The sequence below is a fragment of the Mchenga conophoros genome, linkage group LG5, assembly GCF_057382185.1.
Source record: "Mchenga conophoros isolate Kocher_MC1m ecotype Shallow Benthic linkage group LG5, M_conophoros_male_GT1.1, whole genome shotgun sequence".
Lineage (NCBI taxonomy): Eukaryota > Metazoa > Chordata > Actinopteri > Cichliformes > Cichlidae > Mchenga > Mchenga conophoros.
Window position 1 is genome coordinate 9,065,913 of NC_140530.1, and position 19,586 is coordinate 9,085,498.

The window sequence follows — 19,586 nt, forward strand, 5'->3', positions numbered from 1 at the left end:
GGTGAGGATCTTCCTGCAGCTGTGGAGCCACAGAAACGATGCTGTGAGACCTCTGCACGCTGTCAGCAGAGCAGAACCAGCTGTCCTGAACAGTCATGCATGATGTGATGTTAATGGTTATAGATGCACTGAAGGCAGACAGTGTGTCGAGGAACCTGGTATACTGCTTTTGATAGAACGAAAAGGACTGAAGCTCAGAAAAAACTTCATAAAGCAAAGAGATGTCTTTATTATTATTATTATTCATCAAGGCCAATGCCAATTAGCAAAACAGCTATTGCTGAATCAATCAGGAGCTTGATTGAGTTTGATTAAAACACGGTTGGAAACTGTTTAACTGTTTAATGAGCAGTTAGTTGACACCGAGTCTGTCAGACTTTTTTAAAGGTTTAAATCAAACCTCTGGCCTTTAAACTAAACAGCTACGAGCAGTTTGTCATGTATACATGGTAACAATTTGCCGACACACTGACATTGTGACGTGAAACTGACGTGAGGTATTCCCGCCGGCTGTAATTAGCTCGACGGGAGATTTCTTCAATGATAGGCAAATTGGTGGTAAATGTCAGGGTCGGTGTCAGACTGTCAGAATCAAAGAGCAAAGGTGTCTCTTTATATTCTCCATTTAAACCTGATGTTCACCCGTGCACAGAGAAGGGAGGTGGGGGGTGTGGTTGTTATGCCGTTGTTTGCAAATGTGTGTGGAAGGAGGCATGCACGCCCTCAGATCTGAGTTATAATTGTACACATGAGTAAAACTCAATGTAATGTCTGTTGTGAAGATTTTACCTCAAATCACAAGCAAAGGCTACAAATTCAGATCAATTTACAGCTTAGAAAGCTAACTAACAGTTTCGACTCATAATTAAAGCACATTAACATTTATTTCTCACATATGCTAATCTTTATACATCCACGGATTTATTTATTTCTCGTTTCTTGTTGTTTCTTGTACGCATTCAAAAATGCACACAGGGACAGAGTTACAATTTTGCAACTCTCCACACACATTTACAGACACTCCTGGGGATTTGAATGGATCAAAAGACACAAGTTTATGTCTTCTCAACACCCCACTAGCCTTATCTTTTGTTTAATACTAGATAACATTAAAGAGATTTCATCAGAGATTCCAGTTGTAAACAGCTGTTTCACAGGCAACAAATTAAATTCAAATAGAGAGAAGCATTAAAGAGCGTTTTAAAATGGTAAAAGAATAAAGTATGAAGTGAGTCTTACTGGCACCCTCCTTCATGGTGTTAAAGCAGTTATATCCAATTGCTATACATAAGTCCAGTGTTGAATTTGGGTTGAGACAGAATAAAGAAAATGTGGTCTTAAATAAGTGGACATTTGGGCAGTGGAGGGATTGTCTAATAGCACTTTCACTCAGTTGCATTATGGTGAATATTGCACCTGAAAATGTGTCCTACAAAGCATCTCACTCTCTGTTGCTTTTAAGAACTCTCTTTGCATGAAGGTGCAATACCAAGTTGCTCACATGCCCCTTTATGAAACCTTAAAGATCAGAAAGAATTCACAGGGTCATGCATTCACTCAATTAGCAACCAGTTTGCCAAAATATACTATAAATAGTTTTATTCAGCTGGGATATTCTTCCTTTTAAAATCTGTAGCTGACTGCAGCAAGTTCACACCCATCATCGGGGCTGTCAGCAGCTTATAAATATATAAACACCAATATGAACACTCAAATTAGCATGCCAATCAAAGTAGTTTACAAAAACTTAATTGAAACAAACATATACTGTTATACTAAACAGTGGGTCTGGTATGTGAGGGCTGATTTCTCTCTTAGGGAACGGCTTACCTTCAAGCCATTCAAGAATGGAGTGATACCGTTAAATGCAGATGACTGAGTCAAACAACTTATCATCCATTTCTTATTTATTTGCTAAGAAATACAAAGAATGAAACTGTCCTTTTCAAAGCACCAAATTGTTCACATTTCTTCTCAGTGTTCCATCCATAGAAAACGAATGCTGCTTGTAATGTACTGTATGTTCTTTGGGGGAATGTAAATCGACCTGCTCAACACAGGAGATGATGGAGAAGAAGAATTTGCGAAATGCTTTTAAAGTGAGTTCAAACACCTCGTTCAACACAAAGAGTTCTGAGAGATTATGAACTATACAAGGATATATGGGTGTAAAAAAAAGCTCGAGGAAGGGGTTAGCAGGGCTTTACAGTATTTACAAATGTGATATTGCCTTCATTAAAAACATACTGTGATCTGTGTCTTAGCTTTAGTATTTAAATGACTGATAAGTAAAGCGGATACAGATGTTGGATGGGGGTGGGGGTCTGATCAAGTGTAGTTCTGCATTGCTTTTTGTAGTTTTCCAGTGGGCCACAACATCAAATTGATTTGTTGGGATAATATTTCTTTTTTTTTTTAATAGCCAAAGAAAATAGGCAAAATGACATTCGTGTAAAATATGGAGATATGGAAAAAGGTCATTCATCAAAGGTAGGATTTAACAGGGCACATGTAAGTTGCATGTGCTACGTCTTACCTCTGGAATGAATAACACCTAAATACATGCAGAGGCAAAAATGAAGAGTGGTTTCCCCATGATACCCAGCTAGAGAGGCAAAAAACCCTCCAATACACTGCAGCCTATTTCTTTTTAATTAAATCATTACATATTATGCTTCATGTGAGTTAAATCAGTCCAGAAAGCAAAATATAGCAGGAATTTACACCATCAGTAAAGTTCTGTCAGATTAAAATAGCGTGTAAACCCTTTGCCACTGATAGAAATGTGGGTAAACTATTCCGTGTACATTCTGAAATCCTACACAAACGTGACTTTGGCAGTATTTGAGGGTCCCGCTGCGGTTCAGATGACACAGTACGGCTCCATGGGTGTCTGCGTTCCCAGGCAACAGGGGAAACACGCTCGGAGCCTCATCCGGAGCTCCTTGTTGAACAGAAAGCTGATGATGGGGTTCGCTCCCGCCTGGGCGAAGCTCATCCACACAGCAGCCGTCAGGTAAAGCTGCGGGACCGGGGCCCCTCGCACAAATATCCTCAGGTAACAGGCGCTTATGTAGGGCGCCCACAAAATGAGGAAGGTCAGCGTAATCATGTAGTACATCTTCCCGATGCGCTTCTCCATCTTAAACTCATCCAGCACCAGCAGTCTCCTGTTGCCCGGGTGCGAAGCCTGTCTGATCCCCACCAGCGTCGGGGGGGTCGGTCCGCGGCCGAAGCCGGCGATCCAGTTGGCGGCGGCTTGCCCGGTGGCCCCGGGGCCGTGGAAAGTCCAGTTCTGGCTGATAGCTGGCACCAGCTGAGCCGGCTTCATCTTGCGGTGGTCGTAAACGAAGCACAGCATCTTTATGTAAACCACATGAGTCGTCCCCACGATGACGGCCAGCATCAGCATGAAGCCCAGGGTGTCGTTCGCCTTCACGTAGCGGTGCTCGAAGATGCACTGCTCCTCCTCACGGATAAACTTATAGGTGCCCACGTCGAAAACCGGAGGAAAAGCCATCGCCACGGAGAGAGTCCACACCATGCAGATCACCGCCACGCACGTACACAGATTCATCCGCTTCGAGTAGAACCTGTGGTGGGCGATCGCCATGTACCGGGTGACGCTGACGCAGAAGAGCAGGAAGGCGACGTGGAAGCAGAAAAGCACCGACATGAAGGCGACGATCTTGCAGCTCAGGGGGCTGTACGGCCAGGCGGAGCCGCCGCCGATCGATGCCATCACGAAGGGGAAGCAGACAGCAGAGCGCACCACGTCCGCCAGGCACAGATCCAGCAGGAAATAGTAGGGCGCCTTATGCAGCGAGCTGTCCTTCAGCAGCAGCAGCGACAGCGACGCGTTGCCCAGCAGACTGATGCCCATGATCAGACCCAGCGAGGCCAGCTTGACCGCAGAGGCCGTGGACGCATAGTTCTGTAAGGACGGGCTGCTCTCTCCTAACTCGCTTGTGTTTGCCATCTATGCAGCCCAGGTAGCGCGTATTCCCACATCAATTCACCGACGAGCAGCAGCGGTATCCTTTCCCCCCCTCTCTCTTCCAGGTCTGAATTTAGAACAAAATCAACACGATCCGCCGCCCCCTTCAGCTGAAAACTACTCAGGAATAAATCCCATCTGGATGCGCATTAATCCCCATCATAAACAAAACAGAACCAAACAAAACAAACAAAAAGAAAAATCATTTCACGTCTCTTTTTTTCTTCTTATCCTTCATCTCAAAGCGCGTCAGAAGCAGCCCTCTCTATGCTTCTGATCTCTGCTGGACAGAGGCGACCAGGGTTAGCTTCAGACACCATTTCGGAGAGCATCCGTTCAGACGAGCGGCTCAGAGAACACATCTCAATTTTCACCGATGGCGGAGGTCTCCCGTTCCCGTCTTGAGGAATTAAAAAAAGCAGCTGTGCGGCAGCATGGCGCAACACTTACGTATCCACAGCCTCGTCAAAAGGACGCCGAATTATAGCTGTCACACGGAGACTGCAAATAGCACACAGCTGAGCGGAGGTCGAAGCTCACCGAGGTGGAAGCGTCAGTAGGCTACGGGTCTGTGTCGGTGTGTGCAGCGTCTAGTCTATGCGACGCACGTCCGCCTGCATGTAGTGAGCAGGCCTGGGATCAGTCAGGAGTCTCAGCTCCTGCCAGCTATAGGTAGCACGTGTCTGCGCGCTCACGAGATGCAAATGCTTAGAGACAGATCGCCTTTATGACATTATGCAATGTTTTATATTTAGGATGTGAAGAAAAAAAGAACTTTGATCCTACATCTGCACTTGGAGATAAAAAAAAAAAGATGATGTTTTACTGCGTGTTATATAATGATTATTATTGAGATCAAGAAATTGCACAGGGGTCAAGAGGTCCACAAGCACACTTGAATGGTCTGTAAAGTCAGTATGCAGGCTACTCATGCACAGGCCATAATGTAACGTTTCTTTGTGGCCATCTCTCTCATGTAAAACCATTTTTAAAATGTATGAAACACAGTAGCCTACACAGTCTACATTGTAACTTTTATTCAACTTTTTGCACCAAAAAGTTCATTAAGTTCATTTAAATGATCATTTCTGCTGCGCTAATCAATCCTGTTTTCATAGCATGGAAGTAAACATGTACAATGGATGTTTATTTCAGCCATGCAAATGCAAAGAATGTCTGTAATTTATATCAGTGCATTTAACCATTTACCACAGTTTTGATGTTCAGGGAAGTATATTATCTGTACCATCTGCTGCTGTTACCATAAGTTACTATTTGCACATATATTCAGGAGTATGGTTGTAAAACATTTTTCATTTCATATTTTTTTACATGAATGTTTTAAAGTATGAAACACTTTTGCTGATACTTTCTTTTGTACCCACCTGACTGGAGCGTGGAAATATTACACTACAACGCACCAACTAAGTGTCCTTTAGACAAATTATAGATTGACAAGAATGATTATTGCTCTGTGGAGTGTGGAGCTGTCTGTTTAAGTGCCTGGAACGAACTAAAATCAGTAACGTTACCGTTTTACTTTAAAGCTTCAGTTATTAATGCTGTGACTATTATTTCTATCGTGCTGTGTTTAGATTTTCATTCTAGTGGATGTCTAATGTGGTTGCCAGTGTGCCTGTGTCCCCGGACATGGTAAAGCATTATAAGGTTGAGACTCTTATAGTAACTAATGGCTTCCTGTCATTGCCTGTGTTCAGGGTTATCATTAAAACCAGTGAAACCAGTGCTCCTGTAATTGTGCAATGTATGGGGCACAAAGATTTAGCAAAAACTGATAATATATTCATATATAATATAATGATTTGTATAATATTAACTTGGTGTTCCATTCATTAGGACATTTTGTGATTTATTTACTTTATGTTACTTGCCAGACATTTGCTTTTAAATTAAAGCTCTTTTACCTTGCTATGCTAAATTAACCGTTCAACCTAATCTCCTAAATCACTGCACAGTTTTTTTTTTAACGAGCCAAGTATCACATTGACTAAGATTTCTATTTTTGTATTTTTTGCATCCTTCAAACAAATGTCATTTATTGCTTTTATAAATGACATTGACTTTAAATTGGTTGTATAGTAATCTTTTTAAGGAAATGAAAATGACTGTTTTAAATTCTGATGCGGGGCCAGAGGTTTCCCCGAAGTTGACACACATGTCACAAGTTAGAATGGCAAGTTCACTTACACTCAGTCTGATGAAGTTGGTGCATTTTTAAGCATTTCTAAAGGATGTGGTGGGTTTTTTATCCTGGAAAAAAAATTAAAGATAAACACTTTGTTGCAACAGCACCATCTGGTGACCCTTCATGAAAAAGAAAGGCCAGCACAACCCTACTGAATGGCCATACTAAAATACGGGATAGTCAAATCCATCTCAGCAGGGGTTGTGTATTTTTAATTAAAGCTAACATGTGACTAGACTGCACCTGCTGCTCGTGCTGCAGTGATTTTCCAGCATGCCTTGCAACCAACCGGCTTGCATGCTGAGTTCAATGAGCATAAGAGCTCCAGCTTTTAAGCCCTCAAAGCTATCGTAAAGACAAATATTTGGTTTGTTAGGGGATTCATGCATTCAAGTCCAAAGGAATAATTAAAGAGGGATGTTCAGGCAAGCAATACAAATATTATAAATCCCATAAAAACCCCTGGAACATCCACATGGTTCCATCTCAATGGAATAAAGATACAATAAAGGTGGTAAATTTTTGAATTTTGATTAGATGTTATAGGATCATACAGATTGTAAAACAGTGAGAAAGTGCTAAGTTCATATTTGTAGAAGTAATTTTGTCCCTAAAACTGTTATATTTGGTTATTAGATTTGAGATGTCCAGGTTTAGCACTGGTTTGCTTTGGTGGAAAGTTTAAACTTAGTGATCTAGTGGCTGCTAAGCTGAGATCTGCTGAGTAAATGCCCAAAGTGGAAATAGTATAAAACCTTGGCAAAACAAAACAGCCTGTAATTATATATACATCTGTCTTGACCTCATTTAAGTCTTTGCACTGACATTTCTGAACTTGAATATTTCCCTAACCAAAGTGTCCTAAAAACAGGCAACAAGAGGTTTTGGACCAAAGATAGTGAAATAAAAAGATGCCTTACTTGAAAAATACAGAACAGATTTCATGGAATCACTGTTTCCTGTTCTAGTAGACACCCTTCATCAGTACTTGGTGCAACAATCCAATGTTTGTTATAAATAGATCCACTGCTCTGCACAATCAGCCTTTTAGACAGATTTATTTTCCTACTCTTGGCTCTGTATGATACCAATGAGTAGTGAAGTCCTTAATATATCTCAAGCACACAGTTTTGACTGTGAGCACTGAAGCCAGATTCAAATGTTCTGTTTGTGAGGGGCAGCCAATCAGAAAAAGAGTTGGCTCAAGGAGAGGGCTGGGTTATAAATGAGTGGAAAGGTTTGTTTTCGATGAAGTGAGAAGCTGTATTTTGGAATGTGAATCATGCAAAGCTATTGTAGAAAAATCCAACAACAAAAATATGGAACTGGAAATGAACATTAGTTGTGTGCAAATTTTGGTATTGAGACGACACCAAGTACATACAGCGCCAGTGTTGTTGATACCAATACTGATACTTTTAACCTATGAATGCAGCCTATGTAAGGAAGAGCAGATTATGATTTATGAGACAAATCATCATCAATTTGCACATTCTTAACATATTTTAATGACCACTAAATTACTGTGTCTTTGTCTTTCTACAATAATTAGCTAATATATAAAAATAAATATAGGTTTTGTTTTTAAACTGTTTTTTTTTTTGGAGACCTAGAATGTAAATGTGCCTGTCTCTGAAGCACTTCTGTTGTTTAAATGTGCCGTAGGCTATAAATAAAATAGACGTGACAGTCAACACAAGTTCCGAAAATTTTCATAGTAGGCTACAGCACATGCCACATGATGTGACATTGCAAGGCTAGCATAAAAACACCTTTAGAGAATAGAAACAAAGTATCGATTCTATCGATCCAATACCAATCTGATACTAATACCATCAGTGCCGGATCTAGAAAATCATACATGGGGGAGGAGAAGGAGAGGGGCAAGAGGTCTAGACAGGGTGGCATATACATCTTTAGTGAAGTATGTGTAAAAATCACCTATATGTAAATGGAGCCAACAAAATAATAAAAAAAGAAGCAATCAGCTGAAAACAAGTATTCTAAGAACATTAAAGTTGTGTGTTTGTTTTGGGGGGGGGGGGGGGGGACGACAAGGGCCAGCGTCCTGCAGGTTTTAGATGTGTCCTTGGTCTAACACAGCTGATTTAAATGGATAAATGACCTCCTCAACATGTCTTGAAGTTCTCCAGAGGCCTGATAATAAAACTAATCATCCGGTGTGGTGACCAGAGATGTTAACAAGTAACGCGTTACTGTAATCCGATTACTTTTTTTGAGTAACGAGTAAAGTAAGGGATTACTATTGCAAAAACGGTAATTAGATTACTGTTACTTTCCCGTAAGCACGCTGCGTTACTAAAACCGTGATTTTCTTGCGAGAGTGTCTCATGACAATGACGTAAGCGAGTGCGACGTTCGTGGCAACAGCTGTGTGCAGATCAACAATGGATAATATGTCGAGTACGGGAAACAGTATGAGCATGCAGCGTTTAAAGCGTGGAAGTACTGACCTTACTTTGAGTTTGATTCCGTAAAAAGTGACAAAAACATTAGCGTCCGCTGCTCACTGCGTGGGAAGAAAACCCCTAAACTTCCGAGCAAGCACCGAGTGCGCTACCACGTAATGTGAAATTCACAGAGAAACTCACGGATTCTTCAACTGACCGCTGCGGCACACCTGCACCAGGGCAAACCTCCGCCTACGCCACTCCTGCTTTACAGGTGAAAATAGAGCAACAGGACCGCTAGTCTTTGATTTTATTTATTTTCTGCTGTGTTTCACTTGCATTTATTTGAAAGAGTGTAAACACAAAAAATATTTTATTTTATGTGCTGGAATGTGCAGAAAATAGGTTTAAATATTAAACAAATTTCTTCCAGTCAGAGAATGTTGCATATAATTTAATTTTTGCTTGATGCATAAAGTTAAAAGATTAAAACTAATAAAACAAGTTTACAAAATGAGACTTTTCCCTTTGATTACATTTTGTATGATGGATTATGCAGAAAAAGTAGAATTGGGCTGAAAGATCTATCACTTTATTACCTATTCAGGTTGTAAATCGTGTTTTTAAAAAGTAACTAAGTAATTAATTACTTTTGAAAATAAGTAATCAGTAAAGTAACGGGATTACCTTTTGGGGGAAGTAATCAGTAATTAGTTACTGATTACTTTTTTCAAGTAACTTGACCCCCCCACACATGGTTGCACTGAGTAGGAGACTCTGTATGTCATTGTACATTGGTATAGTGACAATAAAGGTATTCTATTCTATTCTATATCTAAAACCATCAGGACACCGGCCCCTGAGGCCTGGAGTTCCCCAGTCCTGCACTACAGAAAGGAGGCAGTAGCCCCCCCGCCCCCCGTAGATCCGCCCCTGAATGCCAGCATCGGTATTTGATTGATCAACCCACTTCAAATGATCATAACAGGTAGGTTTAATACATGTACTGAGCATAGCCATGTCCCCTGTAGACAAAAATTGTAATTGTCCCTGTTCTACAATTATCGCAAAAATATATTTTGCCCCCTGTGATGCAAACTAATATTAGATTATTAATATGTCCCTTGTACTTCCGTGACTGCTATTTAGATATTTGGGCCACCCGAAAATGATGCCGAGTGAGCTCTCATCCTTTTTTCCCCTCATCTCCTGGGTGGACCAACGGCGACGTTTCTGCCCAGTGACGCAGAGACGTCAGCAGTCGGTGGGCGGAAAAGCGGTAGTGTGTTTCTGTAAGTGCAGATAAAGGCGAACCGGGTGTTTTTATCAAGTCCTTTCATACAGGGATAACGTACGACTTTAGTTCCGAGCCTGGTGAAATGGCGGTTCCTGCGGGTCAGACGGACGTCCAGATGGACCGCGGCGCCCTGAGCGGCCAGACGGTTTCCTCCGAAAACAACATAGACATCGACGAGAAAGAGTTGGAAAACATCACAAAGAAACACCGAGAAGAAGACACGGCGACGCTGCCTCTGCACTCGCCTTGGACGTTTTGGCTGGACAGGTAGTGATATTACTGCGTCTCCTTCCGCGTTGTCTTTGAGCTTTGAGCCCGGCACGAGCACAAACAAAGAAAGAAAAGAGAAAAAAGATGAAGAGCGGTGGTGGGGAGAGGGGTATCATTGTAAGGCCACAGCTTTCCCGGAGGCCTCCCGCAGCAAAATATAGCGGGAGAAGTGTTCGCATCTAACGCGACCTTGTTGTGTTCCCGGGTCCTGACAGTCACTCACAGTCCGCAGGACAAGTTCGCCTTGACAGGTTTTAGCCATTCAGACGTGCAGCAGAAGTTACTTTGATTAGCTTCTCTCAGCAGGGGGGAGCGCAGAAGGGAGGGTTTGGGGTGAAACTGATAGTTGTTGCACTTTTCTTTAAAACCTCGACGCCTTTAAAGAGCCCAGGCTCATCTCTCGTTGTTTTCACAAACGGCTAAGTGCAGCTAATCTGCGTCTTTTATTGCAAGGCTTTGCTACATAGGAACCCTTGCTCGGTGCAGTTTCGTCCTAAGCCGTCATTAAATGCAGCCCTAAACATCGCATGGCTTCTTTTTTTATGAGGTCATGGGAATATCCCATGTTTATCATGGATACTCTGCTGGTTATTGTTGATTTATTTATTTTAATAATAACACTTTTAGCTTATGTATTTGCTGGCAGGAGTTTTATATAAAAAAATGAGGACTGAAAAACACCCAGATTATAGAAACAATACACACATACAATAGTTACCTGCTAAAATATACGTTTGTATGTTATCAACGTATATTTTAGCGGTTTTTGTTTTGGTTTTCATTTATCCTTTTTTTATGTTCTTTTTCTAACAAAGCTCTGTAACATGTTACTCAGTCTTCGTCTGTCTATAAAGTCAAGCAAGTGAAACTTATTCAGCAGTACTTTATAATAACAGCGGCTGCATCAAGCATATCTGGTGTCAGCTTTTTAAATATTACCATTATTTCCCTGTTAAACGCACTGCATTGTTTTTGGTGTGACATTAAGTCGTTTCCTGTGTTCCTGCAGGTCACTGCCCGGCACCACAGCAGCAGAATGTGAGTCCAACTTGAAGAAGATCTACACAGTGCAAACTGTTCAGGTGAGATCTGGCGCCAGCTTAAAGAGTTTTTTCATCTTAGGAGCAAAGAGATCAAGTGCGTGACTCGGCTAAGAGTCAGAGCCATTTGAGAAGAGTTTCTGTGATGTAAGGGAGCGAGCAGGTCAGAGCCACGGTGGGTGCAAAACATTAGAAGTGCAGTGCAAAGTTAACTGACAGCTTTTATGAAGTGCATTTCAGCCGTCTGTGTTATACTAAAGTTTTTTTTTTCTTTTTACTTGTATGTGCAAACTTATTGTTTATTAATATCACTAATGTGACTGACGGTAGCTACTGCTCATGCTCGTGTCGGTTACAGTGCTTTGATATGATGCTCTGAAGGCTTCTTTTGTAAATGAAGAGAAGACACTGTGTTATTTTTATCAGGAATATCAGCGTGCAACGTGCTCTTAAACTTATTGTATGAGGCTTATTGATGATTTACACTTAAGTAAAGAATCTACGCCTTAAGTCATAACTGCAAACCCATCTGAAACCCTACAGCATAACCTGACATGTACCTCCTTATAGAAGATACACATCAGCGCAGCCCACAGCCACTGTTGGCCTGATCAAGGCTGTGGGTTGCCTTTTTAAATTTCTGGCAACTTTTTTGCTGCAGTTTTTCAGTAAGAGAAGTAACAGTCATTGTCTTAGTATAAAGAATAATAATCATAGTGTCAATATAAGCACTCATAAATGTCTGCAAATTTCCAGAGGGAGGCTGCTGAGACCATTGGAATGGGGCAGCTTGTGTAGATGACATCGAAGGCTCTACAAAGATTCCCCGCAGAAGTCTAAATCAGGCTTTACGATTGTATAGTTCAATGGAGTTTGAATCAAGCAGCTGGAAAAAGCAACAAAGTGTGATACAGCTGGGCTCATTCTGGAGTTTTGTGTGTGGAAATTCAAGCAGCGTGCAGAATGCGTTGCCATTAATTACAGCTGCAGTGGTGTGAAGCTTTGTTCGGGTGAATCAGATTTGTTTCTTAAATTAGATTTTTAGGACGGACTGGTTGGTTTTATTGTTTGAAATCACAGAGACACTCGCGATACACAAAAGCATTACGTTGCTCGTGCTAACGATGATACCACAGAACAGCACTTCTGCAACGCAGTGCAAGGCAATCTGTGACACAATGAGATCTCTGTGTAACTGAAGATGGAAAAGTTGACACATTAAAAAAAAAAATTAAACTGAGAGCAAGGATTCTATTTTTACCATATTAGTGTTATCAGTGTCTGCCAGTATTAATATAATTATTATGATTATTGCTGCGCTGTTGTCTCATTTTTCCTATTGAGTTTTGTCTTCACCGCAAGTTTGTTAGCGTGTGCTTGTCCCTCTGTCGTTCACCACGAGGAGTCATGAAGTCGCAACTCAAGTTAGTTTGTTTGGCTTTGTGTCACATGAATCAGTTGTTCACCATCTACAAGCTGTGGCTGGTAACCCTGCAGCTCACTGGACCTCCAGAGCTAAAAAGCTGGTCTTACCGCAGCAACAACCTGGCCAGTAAGCCTCCAAATACATAGCAGATATTAGAGTGCCTGGGCAGCCCACCCATTTAAAGAGGAAGGATTATATGAATTGCAATCAGTGTGCCTTTTCCATATTTGCAAGTGATCAGATCAAAATGTAAAGCCAGACGTCACAAACCTGTCTGCATAATTTGCCGTTCCAGTGTTGGCATTGGTGTCCATGTAGCTATGCTGGTGAAACAGCCTGATAAATTGTCTTGTTCCGGTTGGTTCCTCCAGCTTTGCCTCTTTAGAAGCCACTTCCAAAAGTGGCAGCAGATAAATTTATTTCAGTTTCTGTCTGCAGACTGTTGCCCTCTATGTTGTCCTCCACAGGGCTCTGTTGGTAGCAACGTGGATTCTGCTAAATATGTCTGTCACTCTGGATCTGCCGCTGTGCTTTGCATAGTGAGGGACTTGAAAGGCACTTTGAAACCCAATTTGGGCAGGCAGAGCAGGTGGACTGAAACATGTCTGTAGAAATCCAATTGGAATTGCTTGTCAAACTAAGACCTAATTTATTCCTCAAAGTCCCCCCACAAGCTGTGGAAAATGCAAATAAAAGCAGATTGCCATAAACTGTAAATCTCATAAACCCCCATTTTATTCACAAGACACCATAGAAAACATGTCAAATGTTTAAACTGAGAAAATTTACAATTTTATGTGTTGTTGTTTTTGTTTGTTTTGTTTTGTTTTGTTTTTAAAGGTATCTAGGTTTAAGTTGAATGGCTGCCACGTGTCTCAGAATAAGGTGCGACAGTGTCATGTTTACCACTGTGTAGCATCCACTTTTCCTTTAGCAAGTGTTGGGAGAGGGTTTTGTCCCGTTCTACATTTTTCATTTTATTATTTATCAAATATTTTGGGTTGGTGAAAGGACTGGATTAGGACTGCGGCTATTGGTTATTTTAGTAATCAAGTTTTCTATCAATTATTCCATCTGTTAGGAGTAATCAGAAGAAATTTATGTCTTTGTCTTATTAATGAACAATAACAAATATCCACAAGGGAAACAAACAGGTCTTTTAAAATGATTTCATTGGTTTCCATTGTAGAAATCGTAACGTTCTTAATAGTTTAACTGCGTACATCTGCCAAAAATAAACTGTTTCATTGTATCTTCATGTCATATTAAAATCATATTTCTTTTGAAATGCCAAAATAAAGTATCACAAATACAGTAATGTAAATAAAATAAGATGGCTTCTCCTGGATGAGGCAAATTTGGTGCATTCATGTGTTTGTGTATATTTTATCAAATATTAATTAAAGCTGAAAAATAGTGTCACTAAGGCCTTGAAATAATGATGGTCTAGTACACGCTGTCATCTGTAATTGCTTCAGGTATCACTGTGATAGAAGGTGGGGCGGCTGTTGAAGAGTCGTGTCATGTTACTGTTGCAAAATGTTCCTCCAGCTGTTCCTTTTTAGCACCAGTTACTTTGTAATTACTTTTATTACCCTGGTTACATATTCTTTGAGATCTGTTGCTGCCATCAAATTAAAAATGAGCTAATATTTTTCATGAAACTGTAAAATGTCTCATTTTAGGGAGATCTGAGGACTTGGCGTCCCAACTTTTTGAAATTATTTTAGATTTGTTACCAGAATCACATTTTCTGAGCTTTCTTTCTTTTTCTCTTCTGTCCACACATTCAAAACATCAATATTGAAATCATGCAGCTCCATGTATAATGGCTAAAATGATAAACTGTAAATTACAGTGAAGTCATTAAAAAAAGAGAGCAAGAAATTGTTTTTGTAGCACTGCAGAAAGGTATTTTTTAGTTTAAGAAAAAAAAATATAAAGAAAGAAATGGGGATGTCACTATACCAGAAATGTAGTAGTTGATACCAATGTGTTTGTTTATTGAACACAATTTAATACCACACTAAAGAAAAATGGGGGGAAAAGTAATGTATGAATGATGATGATGATAACAACTGTAATAATGATGGTAGTATTATATTTTATTGACATGACACTAATATGAGGTTTAACTGTTAATGTCATTCCATTAGCTTAAGCATTTATATAACATTAGACATTGCTAGCATTTAACCTTTGGTCTGAAGTTGATTTCACAATAACAGTGTCTGCTGTTTGAAACAAAATGGTAAAGAGTATTTTGGGATGACGCGAGAAGGATGACAATAACACTCTGTATGCTGTTAATATGAGCTGAAACTCCTTCAGCTTGGATTCTTTGAACAGATCTGGATGGCCATGTTTTAGGCTCTTTGCTAAATTGGAAGCGTTCCCAATGTGACTTTTACAAATCCGTTGTCACCCCTTTTTGAACCTTGTCAAGCACAAAGTACCAGCTTACCTGACTCTTATTGTATTTCTTATCAATGACATGCCTATAAAGAAATCAGCTCACCATATTTAAGCATTTACACTTTTCATTTTAATCAAAGGTAGCTAAATTTAAGTTTCCACCACCAGGGGCCAGGGTTTTCTTAGAAACCTTTAGTATATAAAATGCAACCTTTGTTACGATTTTTAGGTGGTGCAGTCCTTTTTTTAATTAATGAAAAGCTACAACCTTTTTCTGATTTAAGTCGGTCTTATTGGAAAAATAAAAAAGAGAACAAATGGACAATAAAAGCAAACGTAGTTACTTAAAACAGATTTGCTGTTCAGCTGGCAACCGTCCATTTATGTTCACTCCATTTATGCCTGCTAAATCATTTATCCCTGTATGTGAGCACACTTCACTGTGACTCAGCTTTGTGGCTTTTACGCTGAGGTACTTTGTGCTGGGGTCCCTACAGCAGATGGATGTTTGATTTGACACCGGATGTATGTATCCAGGCTTCAGACCAGTTCTAGGAGTACACTAACTTGTGAGCCTCTGAGGCCGGGTTCGTGTCTCCTCTGATTCTTGAACCAGGGATGTTTCAATCGGTGTAGAGCCGGTGCCAGGTGCTGACACTGGTGCTAGCATTTATACCCATGTGTGGTGTGTCTTGGTTGCTCTGCAGCTTTCCCTCCAAAATATTAGTCGTGAGTTGATAATTTGCTTCTAGTTAATCATAAAAATTGTGCCAAAAAACAAAGTAGCTAGAAATGCAAGAGAGAAGTCAGCTGCACCAATCGCAGGCATTGCGCACTGCATTGATGTAGCATGCAGTTACATTTCTATGGAGGTGCATATTAGGCTACACATAAGTTGTGGTAAATGGTTTCAGAAGGGTTTGCAGTTACAACAACCCTACAGCACAGATTTAATATGGAAGTATAATCCCGCTGTAAGCCGCATGTATTAATCACTTGATGCTGAACGTGGGATCTTTCTTTTTGTTTGCAAAGATGTATCAAGCAGCTACCTACAACTACGCACATATTCTGTATATTTGTACCACACCATTAGCTTAACAGCAAGTGCATAGCCTTACATTAATAAAGCGTAACATGACAGCATTTTATTGTTTTACTCTCCAAGAGCTGTCGCCAGCAGTGGGAGTCTGCTACAACTTTTTTGTTTTGTTTTTTTTCTTCCCCCTCTGGGAGTTTGTACTTGTCATGATATGGGTTGCCTTCCAGGTGCAGACATTGTTTGGTGTCCCACTGACATTTTACCCGTTTCTCGTGTTTCACGTTGGCCTGCGGATGCACTGAAAGCCACACTGACTCACTACACCGTCTTATGATAGAAGTTACTATTGCAATTCACGTCTGTTTCTGAATCCAGCTGATATCTATATAATACAAAACATAGATGCACCATCCATCCAATTCCTTCCACTTATCAAATTCAAAGTTGCACAGGGGGAGGAGCCCATCCCAGCTGTTACACAATGAGCGCACCCTGGACAGGCCACAGACGGATTGAGAAGGATGACAATTCATGCTCACATTAAGTCTAAGGCCAAATTCAAATCACCAACAATATGCATGTGCATAAACTGTGGGGCTACCCGCACTAGCACAGAGAGAACAGGGAGACTCCACAGATCGCAGCGTGCTGGTGGATTTAAACCCAGGATCTTGTTGCTTTGATGCGACACTGCTGACCACCACACAACTGTGCCATCCAGTCATTGGCATGTAGGCACGTGGCTCTCCAAGGCCCTGCCTCCGCTTTCCTCCCAGATCTACACTGGAACCTACTGGACTCACTGGTTTCCCTTTCTGTAACCAGTCCTCTTTTTAGATGCACGAAAATGTAAAATGCTACTAATGCTTTAAATCGACAGAGATGTTTTGGACATTAGGTCATAACAGTTGTTTCATCATTCTGCTGATAGCTGTAGTGAATAAATTTGTATTAGATACTTTGTTTAAAGCCAGTTTCGATTTAAATACGACTTAGCTTGTCTAGCAGAGAACACTGACATTAAAAAGTCCTTCCATGTATATCATGATCAAATGTCCATTTCTGTGCCAGCCACAAAACTCCAATACAAGAGCAGCCATTATTGAGCTGCTTCTCTCTGTTTGCAGATGTTCTGGAGTGTATACAACAACATCCCTCCAGTCACAGCCCTGCCTTTGAGATGTAGCTATCACTTAATGCGCGGAGAGCGGAGGCCGCTGTGGTGAGTCTGTAACTGTCAATATTCCAGTATTCACGGGTGTGTAGAGATGAGCAAATGAAAAATCTCTCATGCAGCAGCTGCTGTATAATACTCCCTGATCTTGATTTTAAAAAGCCCTGTTATTTAATAGGCTGCACAGTAACGTGTTTTAATCTTTTACACAACAGGGAAGAAGAGAGTAATGCAAAGGGAGGCGTATGGAAGATGAAAATACCAAAAGAAAACACTGTATGTGCCGCCCTCTGATTATCTGCTGCCATCATGTAAACAAATCTGAATCATTCATGAGCTTTTCTGCCTTTTTCCTGTTTCAGTCTGCAGTTTGGAAAGAATTGTTACTCGCTACTATTGGAGAGCAGTTTGCAGATTACTGCGCCTCAGGTTTGTTTAGTTCTTAAAAAAAAAAAAAAAAAAAGTAAATCGCATAAGTGGATTTACTGTTAACATCGCTTCTCTTTTTGACAGATGATGAGGTGGTTGGCGTCAGCGTTAGCGTCCGGGATCGGGAAGATGTTGTACAGGTGTGGAATAGCGATGCATCTCTCGCTAATGAAGCAAATATCTTGGGGAAAGTTTATGAGCTGCTCCCGTACATATCTTTTAAAGCTGTTTTTTATAAGTGTAAGTATGCCTGTTTTTTGTTTCACTTGTACTTTTGAATTCACGCTAAAGGTTTAAAGAGGGAAGCAGGTACTCTCTTTATGGTATGAGGTAGATGAGAGAATAAGAGTAAACTGTGCATACTTGAAGGACCTAACCAGAACATGTAAGCATGTCACAGAATGATTTAAGAAGGGTGCATGGCTGTAGGCTGATCAGGCAGCAAATTCCCCCCATATGCCTTCTTACTTGCTTCACATAACACATTGAGATGGGCTCTTTTTGTCTCTGCCTGTTACATATTTGTAGCCAAAAATGTAATGAGCTCCACTATTTAAGTGACAGTGTATAAGTTGTAGCTGAGTTCTGTTTCCTGCGTGTGTAGTGATCTAAATTTGTGTGTCTTTCAGCTCACATGGAGCATCATGCCTTTGAGGGAGGACGCTCAAGACATTAGATTCTACTGCCGCCCCACCCCCCCTTTTTTTTTATTTTTTTATTTTTTTTTTTTAACCTGAACTCTGTTCCTGCCTTGGCGTGAAGGCGCTGTCCACAACCTAATCGAGGATATTATTTTGCTCTCAACAAGGAAATGTTATTAATCTATTTTTATAACTTTTAATGACTGATGCCTTGTTTCATTTAAATGTGGGTCCTAACAGCTCGAAACTCTCGAGAGAATGTTTATCCAGCGTAAATCTCACCCCGAGTTCGTTACTTCACGTCGATTTTTTTGCCTTTCCTGCTACACTGAACTGCACTGCCACCATGGTCCCGTCATGTGCACAGACTGTGGACCTCGCAATTTTATTCCTGGTAGAGGTAGCAGCTACTTAACCTAGCTAGTTTCAGCTGTTGTGTATGTTAGACGTATGCATTCATGTCGTGTTTTAATCAAGTCTGCTTTTTCGGTGCCAAAGCACTTTCCTGCCATTTAAGGAGCTTGTATCTTAATGGTGAAGGTGTCGTTTGTATTCAGCTGGACATTTGCCACTTGGATGGAGGTGGATGTCCCAATTGGTTTCTTGAATCTTCATCAAGTGTACATCAAACTGAAATCAGGGTAACATTTCAAAGATATTGCACATAGCTGCCAGTTCCCATTATGATGTTATCTAGTTATAAAGCTGTCATATAGCACAGATGTGACATTCAGAGCCTGCATATTTGGCTTGTGATTTTATCTTTTCTTTTTTTTTTTTTTTAACAGCGTTATCCTGTAAGGTGCCTCTAACAACGCTCCTCTCCACACCCTGTTGGACATTTCTTTCAATATGCACGTTGAAAGACCCCACCCCCGCCCCGCTCTCTTAAACGGAGACATAGATTGTTTGGGGGAGATACGTGGCACATTTTTGTGCTCGGCTCTTTGGTGTTTGTCTCTACTTGTTTCTCCTACCAATAAATCTAGTAGTTTGCTTACTTGGACTGTGTCCATTAAAACACACACACACACAGAGGGAAAGGGGGCTGGATTATTGGCTTAGAAGAATGTTACTGAAGGTCCTGCTTTTCCCAGATTTAGCAATGTTTGTAAAAGGAAAAAATATGATTAAGCAAAAAAAACAGCAGATATGACAAGTTTCAGTTGTCACGACATCGATGAAAAAAAATTACTCTTATACTGTAGGTCATAATTCTGTCCCAGTCATACATTTTT

General features: G+C 40.7%; 2 protein-coding genes across 3 annotated transcripts; one reads left to right on the forward strand and one right to left on the reverse strand.

The window, feature by feature from the left end:
• Positions 1-1,889: 1,889 nt before the first annotated feature.
• Positions 1,890-4,813, reverse strand: gpr27 (G protein-coupled receptor 27). Its single transcript, XM_085273052.1, has one exon. It carries the CDS (start codon positions 3,977-3,979, stop codon positions 2,864-2,866), a length of 1,116 nt encoding a protein of 371 aa, XP_085129178.1. The 5' UTR covers positions 3,980-4,813; the 3' UTR covers positions 1,890-2,863.
• Positions 4,814-9,851: 5,038 nt separating this feature from the next.
• On the forward strand, positions 9,852-19,348 carry LOC146573731 (eukaryotic translation initiation factor 4E type 3-like). 2 transcript variants are annotated; one of them, XR_014892421.1, is made up of 8 exons: positions 9,852-10,178; positions 11,191-11,263; positions 17,232-17,326; positions 17,494-17,554; positions 17,641-17,707; positions 17,792-17,947; positions 18,337-18,989; positions 19,137-19,348. XR_014892421.1 is itself a non-coding variant. In XM_085273053.1 (7 exons), exons 1-7 carry the CDS (start codon positions 9,994-9,996, stop codon positions 18,381-18,383), a joined length of 684 nt encoding a protein of 227 aa, XP_085129179.1. In that variant the 5' UTR covers positions 9,852-9,993; the 3' UTR covers positions 18,384-19,348. The 2 variants fall into 2 exon arrangements, 1 of the variants encoding a protein (XP_085129179.1); XM_085273053.1 differs by having other exon boundaries at positions 18,337-19,348.
• Positions 19,349-19,586: the final 238 nt, after the last annotated feature.